This window comes from Bos javanicus, chromosome 13, assembly GCF_032452875.1.
Source record: "Bos javanicus breed banteng chromosome 13, ARS-OSU_banteng_1.0, whole genome shotgun sequence".
Taxonomy (NCBI): domain Eukaryota; kingdom Metazoa; phylum Chordata; class Mammalia; order Artiodactyla; family Bovidae; genus Bos; species Bos javanicus.
The window spans coordinates 51,464,858-51,479,356 of NC_083880.1; the positions used below are offsets into that span (position 1 = coordinate 51,464,858).

At 53.8% G+C, this 14,499-nt stretch overlaps 1 protein-coding gene across 2 annotated transcripts; it reads left to right on the forward strand.

Annotated features, from left to right (window-relative positions):
- The first annotated feature begins 1,280 nt into the window (after nt 1–1,280).
- ADISSP (adipose secreted signaling protein) lies at nt 1,281–14,376 on the forward strand. 2 transcript variants are annotated; one of them, XM_061436664.1, is made up of 6 exons: nt 1,281–1,442; nt 8,532–8,648; nt 9,904–10,046; nt 12,387–12,525; nt 13,365–13,487; nt 13,725–14,376. In XM_061436664.1, the coding sequence occupies exons 2-6, from the start codon at nt 8,630–8,632 to the stop codon at nt 13,823–13,825; spliced, it is 525 nt and encodes a 174-aa protein (XP_061292648.1). In that variant the 5' UTR covers nt 1,281–1,442; nt 8,532–8,629; the 3' UTR covers nt 13,826–14,376. The 2 variants fall into 2 exon arrangements, with proteins under 2 accessions (XP_061292648.1, XP_061292649.1); XM_061436665.1 differs by lacking the exon at nt 1,281–1,442 and adding an exon at nt 5,849–7,738.
- Nucleotides 14,377–14,499: the final 123 nt, after the last annotated feature.

The window sequence follows — 14,499 nt, forward strand, 5'->3', positions numbered from 1 at the left end:
GGACTGCAACTGAGGAGGGGACAAGTGGGGCACGTGGACTGGTGGGGTTGGGTAAAGAGAAAGCATCTGGCAAGAGTGAATGGGCTGAGATCAGTGGAAATCTCCCGATGATCGGTCATCTCAAACACCAGAGTGTTCACGTTTCACCCAAAATGATGCTAAGAAGTTTGAGGTTTTTCTGGACACTCCCGGAGCACAGAGCGGTTTGGAGCAGGGTAGGATTCACTGTAAACGATAGCTCAGGAAGACCTGTCAACAGTGTGTTAACCAGAGACCAGAAGATTAGGGGTCACAGGGATCCAGCAGAGGGTAGGAGCCTTGGAGGCTCCCCAGAGGCAGTGACCGCGGTCTTTCTGAAAAGCTGGCCTTCAGCCGCCCATACCATCTCTCCTAGTTATGTTGTTAGAAGGGTTCAATCCCCTCGGGTACTTTAGGGACCCTGTTCCAGCCACCGAAATGGGGAGGGGGGTGTTGTTTGTTCAAGGACCTGTAGGTGGAGCAGTGGCTAGAACCCTTAAAGATCCGAGGGCTACGTTTTTGCTCCGAAGGCTCTGTGCAGGTGCGCACCCTGGGACGCAGAGCTAGGCGGATCCTTCTGACATTGCGACTGCCTCCATAGAGACAGCAGAGGCTGTGGTCCCCGGAGGCGCCTGCAGAGGTTCTCCCAACCTCCACCCCGTGGGGCCTTCTTTGTTCTGATGCATTTCAGGGCCAGCCAGGCGCCCAGGATGTCTCTCAGATCCTCAAGGGGGCATTTCCTCCGAGGCAGGGAGATGAAACGGAAGAGGAAGATGCCGAAACCAGAGATCGCAGAGCCAGAATGGAGGGTTCTTCCGCTCCAGGACAGGACCTAGCGATACCCGTATCAAAGGCCAGGCGGACTAGGAAGCCTAGGGGAAAAGGCAACCTTCAGGTGCCCCACCTAGCTCTGAGCCCCACCTTACGGCCGCTCCAGGGGGCAGAACCCGAGGGACGCCCCTTCCAAATTGGGCGGAGATATGGAAAGTGCAAACCCCAGCGCTGAGAGTGGACGCGCGTTGAGCCCATTCAAAGTTGCTTCTTCCTTCTCTGGCTTCTGAGCGATTCCGGTTTATTGGCTACAGCGAGCTCGAGGGCTAACTTCATCGCGAGAACTTCTCAGGCCCTGGGGCGGGGACTCTTACAGCGCAGCCGCAGGGCCTCCTGACGCAGAGGCGCATCGCCCGTTGGCGGTTCTCTGGCGCCCGCTTATTGGTCCGAAGCACCCTCGCCCCACCCCCACCCCCGTCGACCAATGGGCGGGGGAAGGGGCGTGCCCCGGCGGCGGGCGGCGGCGGCGCGGGGCTCTCTCATGTTCGGCGTTGGGCCCCGGCTGCTGCCGCGGTCTCCAGAGCTGCCGCCTCAGCCACTGCCGCCGCTGCGGTCGTCCCTGACCGTCGCGGCCTCAGGGTGCTCCCCGCACGGTGAGACTGCTCTTCCTTCTGCCACCTCCCAGTTTCATCCCGCTCACAGAGATCCCCTCCCAATCGAACCACTGTTCTAGGTAGTCGGTGACTGGGACCCCTCCGGCTGGAGCTGGAGGGCTCCGCTGTCGGGTCCGGGCCAGGGAGGGCTCCTTGGCACCCGAGCTGGGGAGGTATTAGGTCCCAGGGCCGCAGGTGACCGTTAGGTGGTAGAGTTGAAGTGTTTTCCGCGGGGCGCTGTCGAGGGTATGAGTGACATTGTGAGGGTGGGGGCCTAGGGGTCAGCTCCGTCAGCAACTCCCAGCACCCCCTTTCCCCCATTGTCATCGCCTCGCTGGTGACCTTGGACGAGTAGTCTCGCTCTGACCTCGCGTGGCTCGGCACTTCAGGGAGGAGGGCAGTGATGTTGGGGAGTATGGGCTCGCGAAACTACTGCGTCAGTAGAGGTGATGGTGGGACAGAGAGGATTATCTCTGAGGGACAGAGCCACCGCTTCGCAGCCCGTGAGGGGTGTGATTGGGGTGGGTGGGGTCGGGGCGGCGTCCAGACGCTTTTGTCCCCTTAGAAGATGAGGATAGGATGGGGATGGAGGGTGGAGAGGATACAGATTCATATACCCAGGCCCCTGATGTCTCTTGGAGCTTGGCGATTACCACCCCGTTGTCATAGAGCAGGAGGTCTTTGTTTAGGCTCTGGACCAGTGTTTCTTTTAGTGAGCAGGGATCCTGGTGGACTGAGAAGGGAGACATTCAGTTGTTTCTCCTCTTGAATCTTGGCTTTGGGAAGTGTGGGTAAGGCGTTTCTCTGCCCAGGGAGCTGAAGCAGGTCAGAGGCAGCTGTTGCCCCCTGGACCTGGCCTCGCCTGGGTCGGGCAGTCAGTCTGGAGGCTAGAGGTGTCTGAGCACCCTCAGGCTAGAGGGATTGTGGGGAGGAGATGCTGGGGAGAGAAAGGCAGCATTTCTTGGTGGAGACAAGAGGATGTGAGATGGTGGGGGTCCTTTCCTCAGTTCAGCCCTGCTCCACCCATTTTTGAGAGAGAACACCCATACTTACCCTTGCAACTTTGGCCTGCTGGAGGAAGGAGGAAACGTAGTCATATCTATACTGAGTTGCTGTAAAACTGTCGCAACCACTCCTGACCTCCAGCCTTGCTTTTCCAGGCCTGTTCTAGGTATGCAGGCCCCAGTGAGCTGGGGCTGCTCTCTTGTTGCAGAGCACAGGCTCTAGGCACATTGGCTTTAGTAGTTGTAGCACGAAGGCTCAGTAGTTGCTGCTTTCGGGCTCTATAGAGCGTGGGCTCAGTAGTTGTGCCTCCCAGTTGCTCCTCAACAAGTGGGATCTTCCTTGACCAGGAATTAAACCTGTGTCTCCTGCATTGGCAGGCAGATTCTTTACCACTGAGCCACCAGGGAAGCCCCGTGCTTGAGCTTTGAGGAACAGCTTCTGTGGGATTGAGTGCTTAAGCCAGGACTGAGCCCAGAGTTGGGGTAGGGAGGGTAGGAGATTGTACAGTTCCTGGCTCAGAAAATACTTGAACAGGTTGAGAATGGGAATTGAAGAATCAATGAGAAACAAGGCCCCAAGAAGCATGTCCCTAACCACAAAGCAGAGGACAAGCTGGGGCTGGTCCTGTGATGCCTGGGACTTGCGGGCTGCAGAGAGGTGCTGTTAGCATGCAGCTGTGGGATATAGGGCAAGAGTGTGGCAGGTCCTGGAGCTCTACTTTGCCATGGACAGACTGTCTTTGGCCCCTTCTCCAGCCTTGGGCACCAAGTATGGGACAGTCTGGAGGAGCAGCTAGCACCCTGTGTGCACAGCGGGACTCTAGGGGGCTGAGAACTCTGAGTTTCTGTGTTAACTGTCTCTCTGCCCAGCTGCCATTTCCTTGTTTCTGTTCCCTATGCCAGAGGCACCAGTGGGCCTGGCTGAACCCTATCTTGGGTAGGATAATCTTGAAGCAGCTTTTCTCTCTAAAGCTGAGAGGGACCTGAGCTGGGAGCTCTCTGTTTACCAGAGAGAAGGTTCTGACAGTTTCCCTGAGAGAGTAACTGAGAGCTGAAGAAGTCCCCCAAGGCCCTTATTCCAGCTTCCCAACCCTCCCCATCCCATGACTCTCCGTGGTACCACCTCTGACAGCTGATTTAAAGAGGGGGTGTCTTTTTTTTTTTGCTGGAATGGGGGCATTTCCCAGGATATATATTCTTCACATTTTCTTTATATGCCTTTCTGGTTGAGGGAGGTGGACAGTGAGCTCCCAACAGTCTGCTCTCTGGCATGCCCGGAGAACTTGCTGGCCTGGGAGTGGGGGAGGAGGAAGGCAGGATGATAGAAGGGAGAGGGAGGCCCCTCAACCCTTGAGCTGTTTTCTGAGAAGGCTAGAGGGCCTGCCCTGAGGGCCATTCCTGACTAGATTGAAGTCCTTCTTTGATGCTGAAATTGCTGTTGCTTCAGAAAGCAGTCCTTTGGGGGATTTGTTCTACAAAGGTGGGGGCAGAGTGGGGAGTGCTGTCACAGAGCTTCAGGCAACAGCTGCACCAGACCCACTGAGGACGAGGCCATTGCTTATTTATTCCTGTGCTGCAGGTGAGGAAACTGAGGCACTGAGGCATGAAGTAACTTTGCCATGCAGCCTGAGTTTAAACCAGGTCTTTGGGGCTCTGGAGCCCATGCTCTTGACCATGGCCCTGCTGCCTCTTGGGGGCTGAGCTGCTTGGGCCACGATCAAGATTTGGCTGGCACAAGAGGAGGCCTGGGGCTTCAAGGGTGCCTGGTGTTTCTCTTTGGGCACAGCTGCTGCAGGAAGAGGCCTGATGCCCTCTTCTCCCGATTCTAATGAAGAATTGTGTGTAGCTCAGGTTCTGGCTCACAGGGGACAGCGACCAGTGAGGCTTTCTGCTGGGAAAGGAGCTTTTCCAGCCTTCTCTGGGCTTTCTCATTCTCTGTTCTCAGTGCTCAAGGGTTACAAGGCAATGCCTGAGTACTTGCTCTATACTGAGCTCTGGGCAGTGCAAGAGACACAGGTCCTGCCCTCAGTGACCTTCCATTTCAAGGTTGGTGGTGGCAGTGGGGAGGTAACAGCTGATTGTGGCCAGGCTAGACAATGCCCTATGGGAGGCACCACTCTGAGATGGGGGAAGGGGAATGCCCTCCAGCGCAGGGGTTGCTAAAAGAGCAGGGTGGGGAGCTCTTCTAAGTGCCTCTGGGCCCTGATGTGCTACGTCTGCCTAAAGGGCCCACTGAGGCCCATTCTTGGGCTCCGTTTAGTTTGGTCATTCATTCATTAACAAATATAAACCTAACACACCTGCTCCCTGTCAGATGCTGGACTGGGTGCTGGGGATACAGGGTTTGGCAAAAGCACAGTCGCTGCTCTTGTAAGGTGGGAGACAGAGATAGTAAATGATTGCAGAAGTGAGAAAGGGAATTCTTTTTGAAGATTTTCAGGCCTATCCTGGAATGGGAGGGGGTGGGAATGGGTTGTGCTGCCTTGAAAAAGGTCCCCAAGCTGAGATGTGGATGGGAGAACAGAATTATCCCAGGCAGATGGCCTGGGTGAAGGCAGGCAGGCAGGCAACAGGCAGTGGACAGGGGAGGAAGACAGGTACAGGACCCTGCATGTAAAAGCCCTAGGAGCCTTTGCTCACCAGCCACTGTTTCATCCAGGCTTCCCAGGAAGTGTCCTGGGAAGGATAGCTGTTTCCTATTCCAGGGGATCTTCCCAACCCAGGGATCGAACCCGCATCTCCTGAGTCTCCTGCATTGGCAGGTGGATTCTTTACCACTGCGCCACCTGAGAAGCCACAAAATTATGATTGTTGTTGTGTAGTCACTAAGTCATGTCCAACTCTTTTATGACCCCATGGACTGTAGCCCACCAGTTCCTCTGTCCATGGGATTTCCCAGGCAGGAATACTCAAAGGAGTTGCCATTTCCTTCTCCAGAGGATCTTCCTGATCCAGGGGTTGAACCCACATCTCCCATGTCTCCTGCATTGCAGGTGGATTCTCTACCGCCGAGCCACCTGGGAAGCTCGGGAAATGGGGGGATCTTGTCATTTTTCCCCTGGCTGTAGAGAAGTGGCTGGAGCAGCCTCTGTGCAAGGTAGGGGGAAGGCCTGGTCCCCTTGCTCTTGGCTGTGTTTCACAGGCTCTGAGTCCACAGCTTCAGGGGGTGGCTGGAGTGGGTAGGTAGGGCAGGCCTCTCTCCAAGGGCCAGACTTTCTGGAGACAGCCTTAGGGGCTGCCCTTCTCTGGGACTGACCCAGAGTGCTGGCCTGGGGCTGTTCTGCATTCCTGAGACTCTAGCTTTGCCCTTCCCTGTACCTCCTGAGGCTTCCAGTGGGGGTGCTCCTCATACCCAAGCTGTTAGCCCTGCCTTTGAGGTGGCGCTTGAGCCTTGGTGGGCTTTTGCATTGGGAAATGGGGAGGGAGGTAAGGCCTGCTCCCAGGGTAGCTCAGCACCTGAGGGGCCTTGAGGTCATGCCCTCCACAGGCCCAGTGCCAACTCTGAGGCCACTCAGTGGTTTTTCTTCATTCCCTGGACCAGCAGAGGTCATTCATACATCACTCATCTCTACTTTAGTGTATATCTCTGACAAATAAGGACACGTGCATGCATGCGTGCTCAGTCCGTTGTGTCCAACGCTTTGCGACCCTATGGACTGTAGCCTGCCAGGCTCCTCTGTCCATGGCATTCTCCAGGCAAGAATACTGGAGTGGGTTGCCATTTCCTCCTCCAGGGGAAATAAGGACGTACTTCTCTACATAATCTAATTCCATTATCTCACCTAGCTGATCAACTCTTATTTCTTAGTGTCGTCTAAGATCCAGTCTTGTTTATTAACATTTCCCAATTATTTCCCACAACTGAGCGACTGAACTGAACTGAACTGAGAAATGCCCTTCTACATATATTTTTCTTCTTGAAATTGACGTGGTGGGAAAAGCCAGGTCAGTTGTCCCATTGAGTATCCTGCCGTCTTAGTCTCTTTGTGTATTAATTTAGCAGAACAGTTGGCAAACTTTTACTGTGAAGGGCGAGATAGTAAATGTTTTAGACTTTGCAGGCTATGTGGCCTCTGTGGCAACTACTCAGAGTAGTTTTAATGTGTATGCTCAGTCATGTCCGAGTCTTTGCAACCCTGTGGACTGTAGCCTGTCAGACTCCTCTGTCCGTGGAGTTTTTTTCCAAGTAAAAATACTGGGGTTGGTTACCATTTTCTCCTCCAGAAGATCTTCCTGAACCAGGGATTGCTTTAGTGAAAAGCAATTTTAGGTGGCAGTCCAGTGGTTAGGACTTTCACTGCCAGGCTTTAATCCCTGGGTCAGGGAATTAAGATCCTGTAAGCCGTGAGGGCACAGCAAAACAAAGAAACAAATAAAAGCAATTTTAGACAACATGTAAACAAATGAGCACTTGGTTGTGTGCCAGTAAAACTTTACAAAAAAAACAGGAAACAGTGGCAGCCTGACAGGCTGTAGTTGGCCCATCTCCTATCTAAAGCAACTTCCCTCTTTTATTAAAATTAGGTCACTTGTCTTGCAGAATATCTGGCCTTCTGGGTTTGTCTCCTTGCTTTTTTGTGGAGTCCTTTAATTGGTTCTGCTCGCAGGTTAGACATTTGGGGCAGAACTGCCCTGTGAGCGGTGCTGTGACTTGGTGCCGCTTCACATCAGTAGGCATACTTGGGCCCCATGTCCCATTCTGAGAGGAGACTGACTAGTGCAAGACTGGCTAACGTCACATTGCTCCATGGCAAACTTTTTCCCTTTGACCTGGGTCATCTGTCAGTGGTATTTGTGTGTCTGTGAGCATCCGTGCCTTCCTGGTTTAGCACCCACTGATTGGTGTTGCTTCCAACATTTGTTTATTGGGGGGTTGCAGAATTATTTAGCATTCAGTCATTCCTTTGTTAAGGAAGAGCTATCCTTTAACCACCAGGGCTGTTTGGCCACAAGAAAGACCAAGAGACAGACTGAAGTAGTTCTCTGTAAGATTGCCAGTTTTCAGAGCAGAGAGTTGGGGTGTTGCTCTTGTCCGTAGTGACAAATGGGTTTGGATTTGTTTTGCTTTCTTCCTTTTTTCATAATCACTGTGAATGCTCTGATTTTATATAGTTCCATCTGTTAACATCAATTGCATAATATTCTCTCTGATGCTGAAATGGTCCCAGCCCAGTGTTTCAGAGCTGTGCTGCTTACACAGGCTTCCTGGGGGTACTTCCCACTGCCTCTGCTCTGAGGCTGCCCTTGGGGAGCTGAACTGGAAGGCCTGCCAATCAAGCCAAAGTCTCAACTGTGAGTTCTGATGGGTGGCAACCCTCTCATAGATGCCTGTTCTGTGTATGGCCCTGTTTGATCACCAGGAGGGAAAGCTCTAAGAACATGTCTTATTATATAGTGAATAGCAAAGTCTCTCAGTCGTGTCCGACTCTTTGCGACCCCGTGGACTGTAGCCCACCAGGTTCCTCTGTCCATGGGATTCTCCAGGCAAGAATACTGGAGTGGGTTGCCATTTCCTTCTCCAGGGGATCTTCCGGAGCCAGGGATTGAACCCAGGTCTCCTGCATTGCAGGCAGATGCTTTAACCTCTGAGCCATCAGGGCATATAGGCCCCCCTCGAAGCCTACTGTTAATTCCAACCTGGATTGACTTGTGCAGCAAGAATACTATGACCTCTGGATGTATGATGGTACAACCTGTATGTCTGGGCTGGGCCAACTCTTGGGTCACCAGAGCCAGAACTGGCCCCTGGAAAGTGCCAGTGAAGTCCCCTTCCTTTGCTGGCTGCCTCTTCCCACCAGCCTCAGGTTTGCTGGGCACTAGAGTTCTGGGCTGGTGCTTTGACACCCAGAAACTGCAGCTCAGTACATGCTGGCCGGGCTGTGGGTCAGTAGTGTGTCAGGCAAGGGTGAGGGCTCTTGGCAAATGTGGAGTGGGTGGAGGAGTAGGGGGCACAGGTACCACTTGGGCTACTGAGAGCCAAAAGGGTTTGGGTCCTTCCTAAAGGGAAACCTATGCTCTCCCACCAGCCACAGGCCCATCAGTGGCCCTGACCCTTGCCCTCCCCTCTGCACTCCCCACCCATCAGGCTCCTGCTGGTGTCCCTGGAGCATGGGAGGCTACTGAGCGTGACTGGTGGTGTCCGGCAGGAGCTGCGTGTCTCAGCCTGTGGCAGGGAGGGCGTCCATGGCTGCAGCCAACAAGGGTGAGTGCCTGCCTGGTCTGCTGGGGTTTGTAGAGTCTTATAGTGCACCCTGGTGGGAAGGGGTATTGTTGCATGTGGGATCTGTGTTGGCTGTGTGTCTGTCTGTCTGTCTGAATGTGAGGTATGAATTATATTACATCAGTAATTACACCAGTGTTTGTGCTGGGGACGCCCAGGCGCTAGCAGGGAACCTTGGTGTGCTGCCCTCGTGGCCCCATGTTCCAGCCTCCCTGTTCCACTGTGGAGATTGGTAGCACAAGGGGCTTGGTGTGAGCACGGAGGCTCGGAAGTGGGTAGGGCTACAGTAGGTTGTGGAAAGGAGTTGGGGTTTCATTCAGAGTCCAGAAAGACTCATAGAAGGTTTTAGGTGAGGTAGGACATTAGGGTTAAATCCGAGGGACTCAGCAGGGAAATGGTTGACCCCTTGGGCCTCCATTGAGTCTTCATTGTGTGCAAAAACCCAGGCAAGGACTGGCTCAGGCCTTCACCAAGCTCCTACTAATCTGCCTGCCTTAACTCCCTGCCTGCCTGGCCTTGGAAAACCTGACCCAGTGAGGGACAGCCAAGGGCCATGTGAGGAGCTCAGCGGAGGAAGGAAAGGTTTCTCTGGGAGGGGTCCTGGAGCTCCCCTGGGTTCTTCTCACCTGCCAGTGATCAGTAGTGAGGTTTAGAGGAAGCTGCAGCCCCTTCTAGGAGGGCTGAGTATAGTTTTTGACCCTCTCTGTTTCTCCCACCCCCAGGCAGGTCCCATAAAGCCCAAGCCCATTCCTGTCTCTGCCCTTTTCCCCTCTCAAGGGGGTCAGCAGGAGGAGCAGGCAGAGGGCCTCAGGACTGGCAGACCTAGAAGAGAAGGCCTGAGAGATGGGGAGCTTGGAAATGTGAAGGAGAGCACAGGGCAGGGTATCCTGAGCACTGGGGCTGAGTCCCGCACTGCCTGGGGTTTGGTTAGGGTCAGGACTGTCTCTTCCCTGTCAGCCCCATTCCCTCTAAGTGAAGGGTCATATTAGCTAATCCCTAAATCCCCTCATACCCTCTTTGAGGGTGTGCATTTTCTGTGGGAGGACTAAGCAGGAGGGCAGATGAGAGTCTCAAGCCTTATGATCTCCACTGTCCAGTAGGATGTGGCCTAGCTCAGCAGAGGATGCTGACTGATATGAAGGGGCAGTCACAGGGGCAGGGCAGTGACACGGTGGAGTAGTTTCCTGGGGCTAGGAGAAGGCAACACCCCTGGAGCTCTCTCCCACTCTCTTTGTAGGCAACAAGTCCAGAGTCCGGAGTATCCGCTTCGCAACAAGCCATGATGCAGAAAGCTCCCAGAGTCATGTCCACTTTGATGAGAAGCTGCATGACTCTGTGGTAATGGTCACCCAGGAGAGCGACAGCAGCTTTCTGGTCAAGGTATGTGCATACCTCCCCCCCCTTATAATCATCAACCTTATTCCCTCTACCTTCTCCCTGGCCCTGCCCAGCTTCCTGGGCCTGTTCCATTTCCTCTAAGCTGGCTCCATCTTTGTCCTTCCCTGGGCCTTGGTTTCCCCATCTGTAAAATGGGAAGCGTGAGACTGTGATGAGATGAGTGCACTTATGATGTTACTTGAATGGGAGTGGAGCTTGTTAGCATCAGCATCACCCCAGCCATTGCAGTTGGAAGGCAGGTGTTCAGGCTTTGGTGTCACAGGCCTGGGTACAGTTCTGGGCCTCCTCTTTTGGCTCTGTAACCTTGGGCAGGTCACCTTGATTTTCCTTCTCTCAAGTAGACACAATTGACACCCCAAAAAACTGGAAATGGAAGGGTGTATGTATGTGAGGCTAATTATATTGATAACACGGTGTGACTTTACTCTGCTTTGCCAAACCTCTGGCTGATTGAAGCTCTTTGTAGTAGTATTTATCACCTCCATGTTTTTCCCTTCTCCTTCTCTTGTAGTGTCCATACCTCGTACACCCTTGGCTCCTCCAACTGCTGGGACACTGTTAGATCCCACATCCATTTGGGAGAGGCAGGAAGAATTCTTTGGAGGGGATGGATTGGAGGGAAACAGGGAGTGAGGCCTTAAGGTTGGACAGTATACCAGGGCTCCCATGTTGAGCCCCGGAAGGCATGGAGGTGAGCATGGTGGTTGGCGTCTGATCTATTGAGACCACCCTGCAGAGGGGCCCAGAGTCATAGCCATTTCTGCCCAAGTCTGAAACCTTTGCTCTTTCTCCAAGAGCTGACAGTTTCCCCAAGGGAGCAAACAGAATGAACCCAAACTTTCAAAAATAGCTCCCTGCCTCCCATTGCAAAATCTATTCATGTCCATGGTAGAGAAGATTTGGAAGATAGAGAAAACTATAAAGAAATTTAAAAGTATCTGCAATCATACTATCTGGAAATAACTATGGTTAATATTTTGATGTTATTCCAGCTTCCTTTCTAGCTTTCTTTCCAAAAATGAAAAGCTGGTATACCAGCGTACACACTGTTTTTTGGTTGCTTCTGTTGTGATCCATCTCCTGTTTGTTTCACTAAATAATTTTCCATGAGATTTTACAACTGCCTGATATTCCACTATATCTGTCATCATTGATTTAGCTGGTTCCCTGTTCCTGGTGTTACAGTTGTTTCTATTTTGTACTGTTATAAATAGGGCAGTGATGCGTTTTGTTTTTTTTTACATCTGAGTATTTCTCCAGGGAAATACTGCAAGTGGTGCAGCTGGATCACAGGGTACAGCCAGTGATTAGCAGGCACAGCCAGAAAGCCCTCTTGAGAGGTGTGCCCTCTTTTAGCAGAGTGTGGGAGCCATAGGGACTGAGCTTTATCATGCAGTGACATCATCCTGATCCTACTGAAAGGCTAAATACTCCCTCAAAAGACAGGGCCATCCATTTCCTGAAACTGAGCAGGAGAGCGCATGCCCTGTGAGCTGTGGATACAGCACGCACATTGCCCCTCCTGGACAGGCACTCCGGTCAGCCTACCTGCCCCGACAGCTACCCTGGCCTGTGACCTGTCACACGACTGAGTTTCTGAGTATGGCAAAGCTGTGTGTATGAACAACAGAAGTTTCCCAGGCCGTGAATCACGGCTGTTGGACACAGTGAGCCTTTGAATGGGCAGGCATCCATGTTTGGGTGCCAGCAGGGCAGGCTGGATTCCAGGTTCCATGACTGGTGCCAGTCTTGTGGGCCAGCCCTGGACTGACAAAGCTCGTCTAGTGTCCGTTTTTGTGATTCTGACCCACCCTCCATCTTGTGCTATCTATGTTGCCTGGTGGCCTCACCATGAGTGACCAGAGGACCAGTGTCCCTGGGCACATGCTGATAGTGGTGGGGGCAGGTGGATAGCCTGTGTAGTGGGGTTTTGAGCCTTCCCTGTGGGCAGTGGCTGGTGCCTTGCTGTGTGGCAAGAGTAGCCAAGAGGTCCAGGGAGGACTATAGCTTGACCACACTGTGACCTTCAGCCAGTCACTTCCTGGCTTCTATTTTATCATCTATAGAATGGGCCACCAAGGAACTTCAGGGCCCATGAGACAGATATGGGACAAGTGATAGGGGTGGGGTCCTTGAAGAAAGGGCCTGGAGCTGCCAGGCCAGGGGTGTGAACCAGCTAAAATGATGCAGGGAGTCAGAATCCCCTGGGATTGTCAAGGAAGCAAGTGGAGGGCCCACAGGATCACCAGTGGTACATCCTGGGCGGACCCTGGGGGAGACTGTAAGTGAAGGTGCCTCCATCCCCCACCCCTCCTGCTGCAGGTTGGCTTCCTGAAGATCCTGCACAGGTATGAAATTACCTTCACTCTACCCCCAGTGCACAGGCTGAGCAAGGACGTCCGAGAGACACCTGTCCCCAGCCTGCACCTCAAGCTCCTCAGCGTCATGCCCATCCCAGAAGGTGCGTCCCCTGCTTGGGGTGCTGGAAGCTTGCCCTCCTCCAGCAGAGCCTGGGTGTGAGCAGGAGTGACAGCATGGGTACTTCCTTCCCCCATCAGGGGCTGATGGGTAGCTCAGAAACCAGGAGACATGATGCCTCTTTATGGGCCTGCTGTGTGGCAACATGGCAGGTCCCATGCCCCAGCCCTCACTCCTGGACAGAAGTCTATGGGCTCACACAATTGACCTATGTCTGCTCACCGCCTGATGGTTACTTCAAGGGGATGGTGGGAGCCACTGAGGAACTGCTCTGGGCCTCTAGCCCTTCCTTTGCCAGGGGAAACCTACTGGAACCTCAGGAACTTTGGGCAGCTGCCTCCCAGCCCCCACCAGACCTGAAGTTGCTTTTCCATACCCTGCCACCTTCAGCACCCCTCTTCCCAAAGGCTAGCGAATCAGTTTCACCATTTACAGAAACCCCAGCTTCAGTTTCATGTCCCCCCTACTTCCACTTCATAATTTTGCCCTTAAGTGGGTTGAGCAAGCCTCCTCAGGTCTTTGCCTCTTGCCACCTGATCTGCTCAGTCCCTGCCCTGCTCCTCCCTCCCTCCCCCATCACCCTCTCTCCCTGCCTCTGATTTTGGGGAATCCCACCTCTTGCAAGCATGAGTTTTGACTTCTGGCCTACATGTAGAGCTCATTGAAGAATGGCAAGTTCCAGAAGCCTGTGTACCCAGCCCTGGGGGCAGGGGTGGAGGGGAGTTTGGGCCATCCTTGCTCCTCTAGAGGTCTTGGTGGTGGGTGGGGACCAGTGAGTGCTGGGGGGCAGGAGGCCACAGAGGTGCTGATCGCCCCGGGCAGGTTACAGCGTCAAGTGTGAGTACTCAGCGCACAAGGAGGGCGTCCTCAAGGAGGAGATGCTGCTAGCCTGTGAAGGTGGCTCCGACACCTGCGTGCGCGTGATCGTGCAGGCGCGCGTCATGGGTGAGAGCTTGAGGCCCAGGTCTGGCTAGAGGAGGGAGGCACCAGCTTGGCTACAAGGAGTTTCCACCCTCCTTGAGTCTGAAAAAGGGATCCTTGTTTTGGCCCATTCCCAGTCTCCTTGGTGGGTGCCTTTCTCCCCATCCTCTAGCAGAGCTGGGAGGGAAGGTAGAGGAGTCCCCTTGGAGTAGGTGGGGCTAGGGTCCACCCTGGCATACTGACTTCTTGCCTGTCTTGCAGACCGACACCACGGCACACCCATGCTGCTAGACGGCGTCAGGTGCGTGGGTGCTGAGCTAGAATACGACTCCGAACATAGTGACTGGCGCGGCTTCGACTGAGGCCCTCGGCACCACCTGCCTTGGGGCCCTCGGCCTTAAACCCAGCCTCATCCCCCAGATGCTGCATGACGGTGCGGCTTCCTCCCCCTTCCCCAGGGTGGGTGTGCAGGCGGAGGGTCCACGGGCCTCTACGCTAGAGCCTTGCCCATGCCTCTCACCTCATTTGTGCCACCTCCCTGCCCCTCCAACGTTCTCTTCTCCCACTTTCTCCTGTGTGCCTCAGCCTCCTGCTGGAAGAAATGGATTGAGCCCCCAAGGAGGCCATCTGAGGAGGGCCAGGGGAGGGTTGTACCCACCCTCACCCCAGCCATAAGGGCTCTAGTCAGAGCCTAGGAGAGCAAGGAGCTGGCTCTGTGGTGGAGCTGCCCTATTACTACTGCTGCTGTCTCGCTTTAGCCACCTCTCTTGTCTACTCTGTTTTTTCCACTTTTGTCCATGGTGAGGAGGAGGGAGATGCAGTTCCCAATCCCTACCCCCTAGGTCTGTGTTGTTTTTAAATGACTGGTTGGGATAAAATCCTGAAGAAATAAAACTTCCAGTGGATACTAGAAGCCAGCAGGGTTTTTGTTCTCCAGGGCCCTGAGAATGCCCAGTCCTTGCAGATGGGCCAAGGAACAGTTTTGGCTACTTACTCTTTTTGGAAGCAGGGTTACTTTGTGGTATTATAGCACCTA

Bases quoted from the DNA above. Each gene is read 5' to 3' on its own strand.
- ADISSP (XM_061436664.1), top strand. The intron at 10,047-12,386 runs GTATGTGCATAC...CTCCTGCTGCAG, and splicing joins ACAGCAGCTTTCTGGTCAAG to GTTGGCTTCCTGAAGATCCT. The intron at 13,488-13,724 runs GTGAGAGCTTGA...CCTGTCTTGCAG, and splicing joins CGTGCAGGCGCGCGTCATGG to ACCGACACCACGGCACACCC.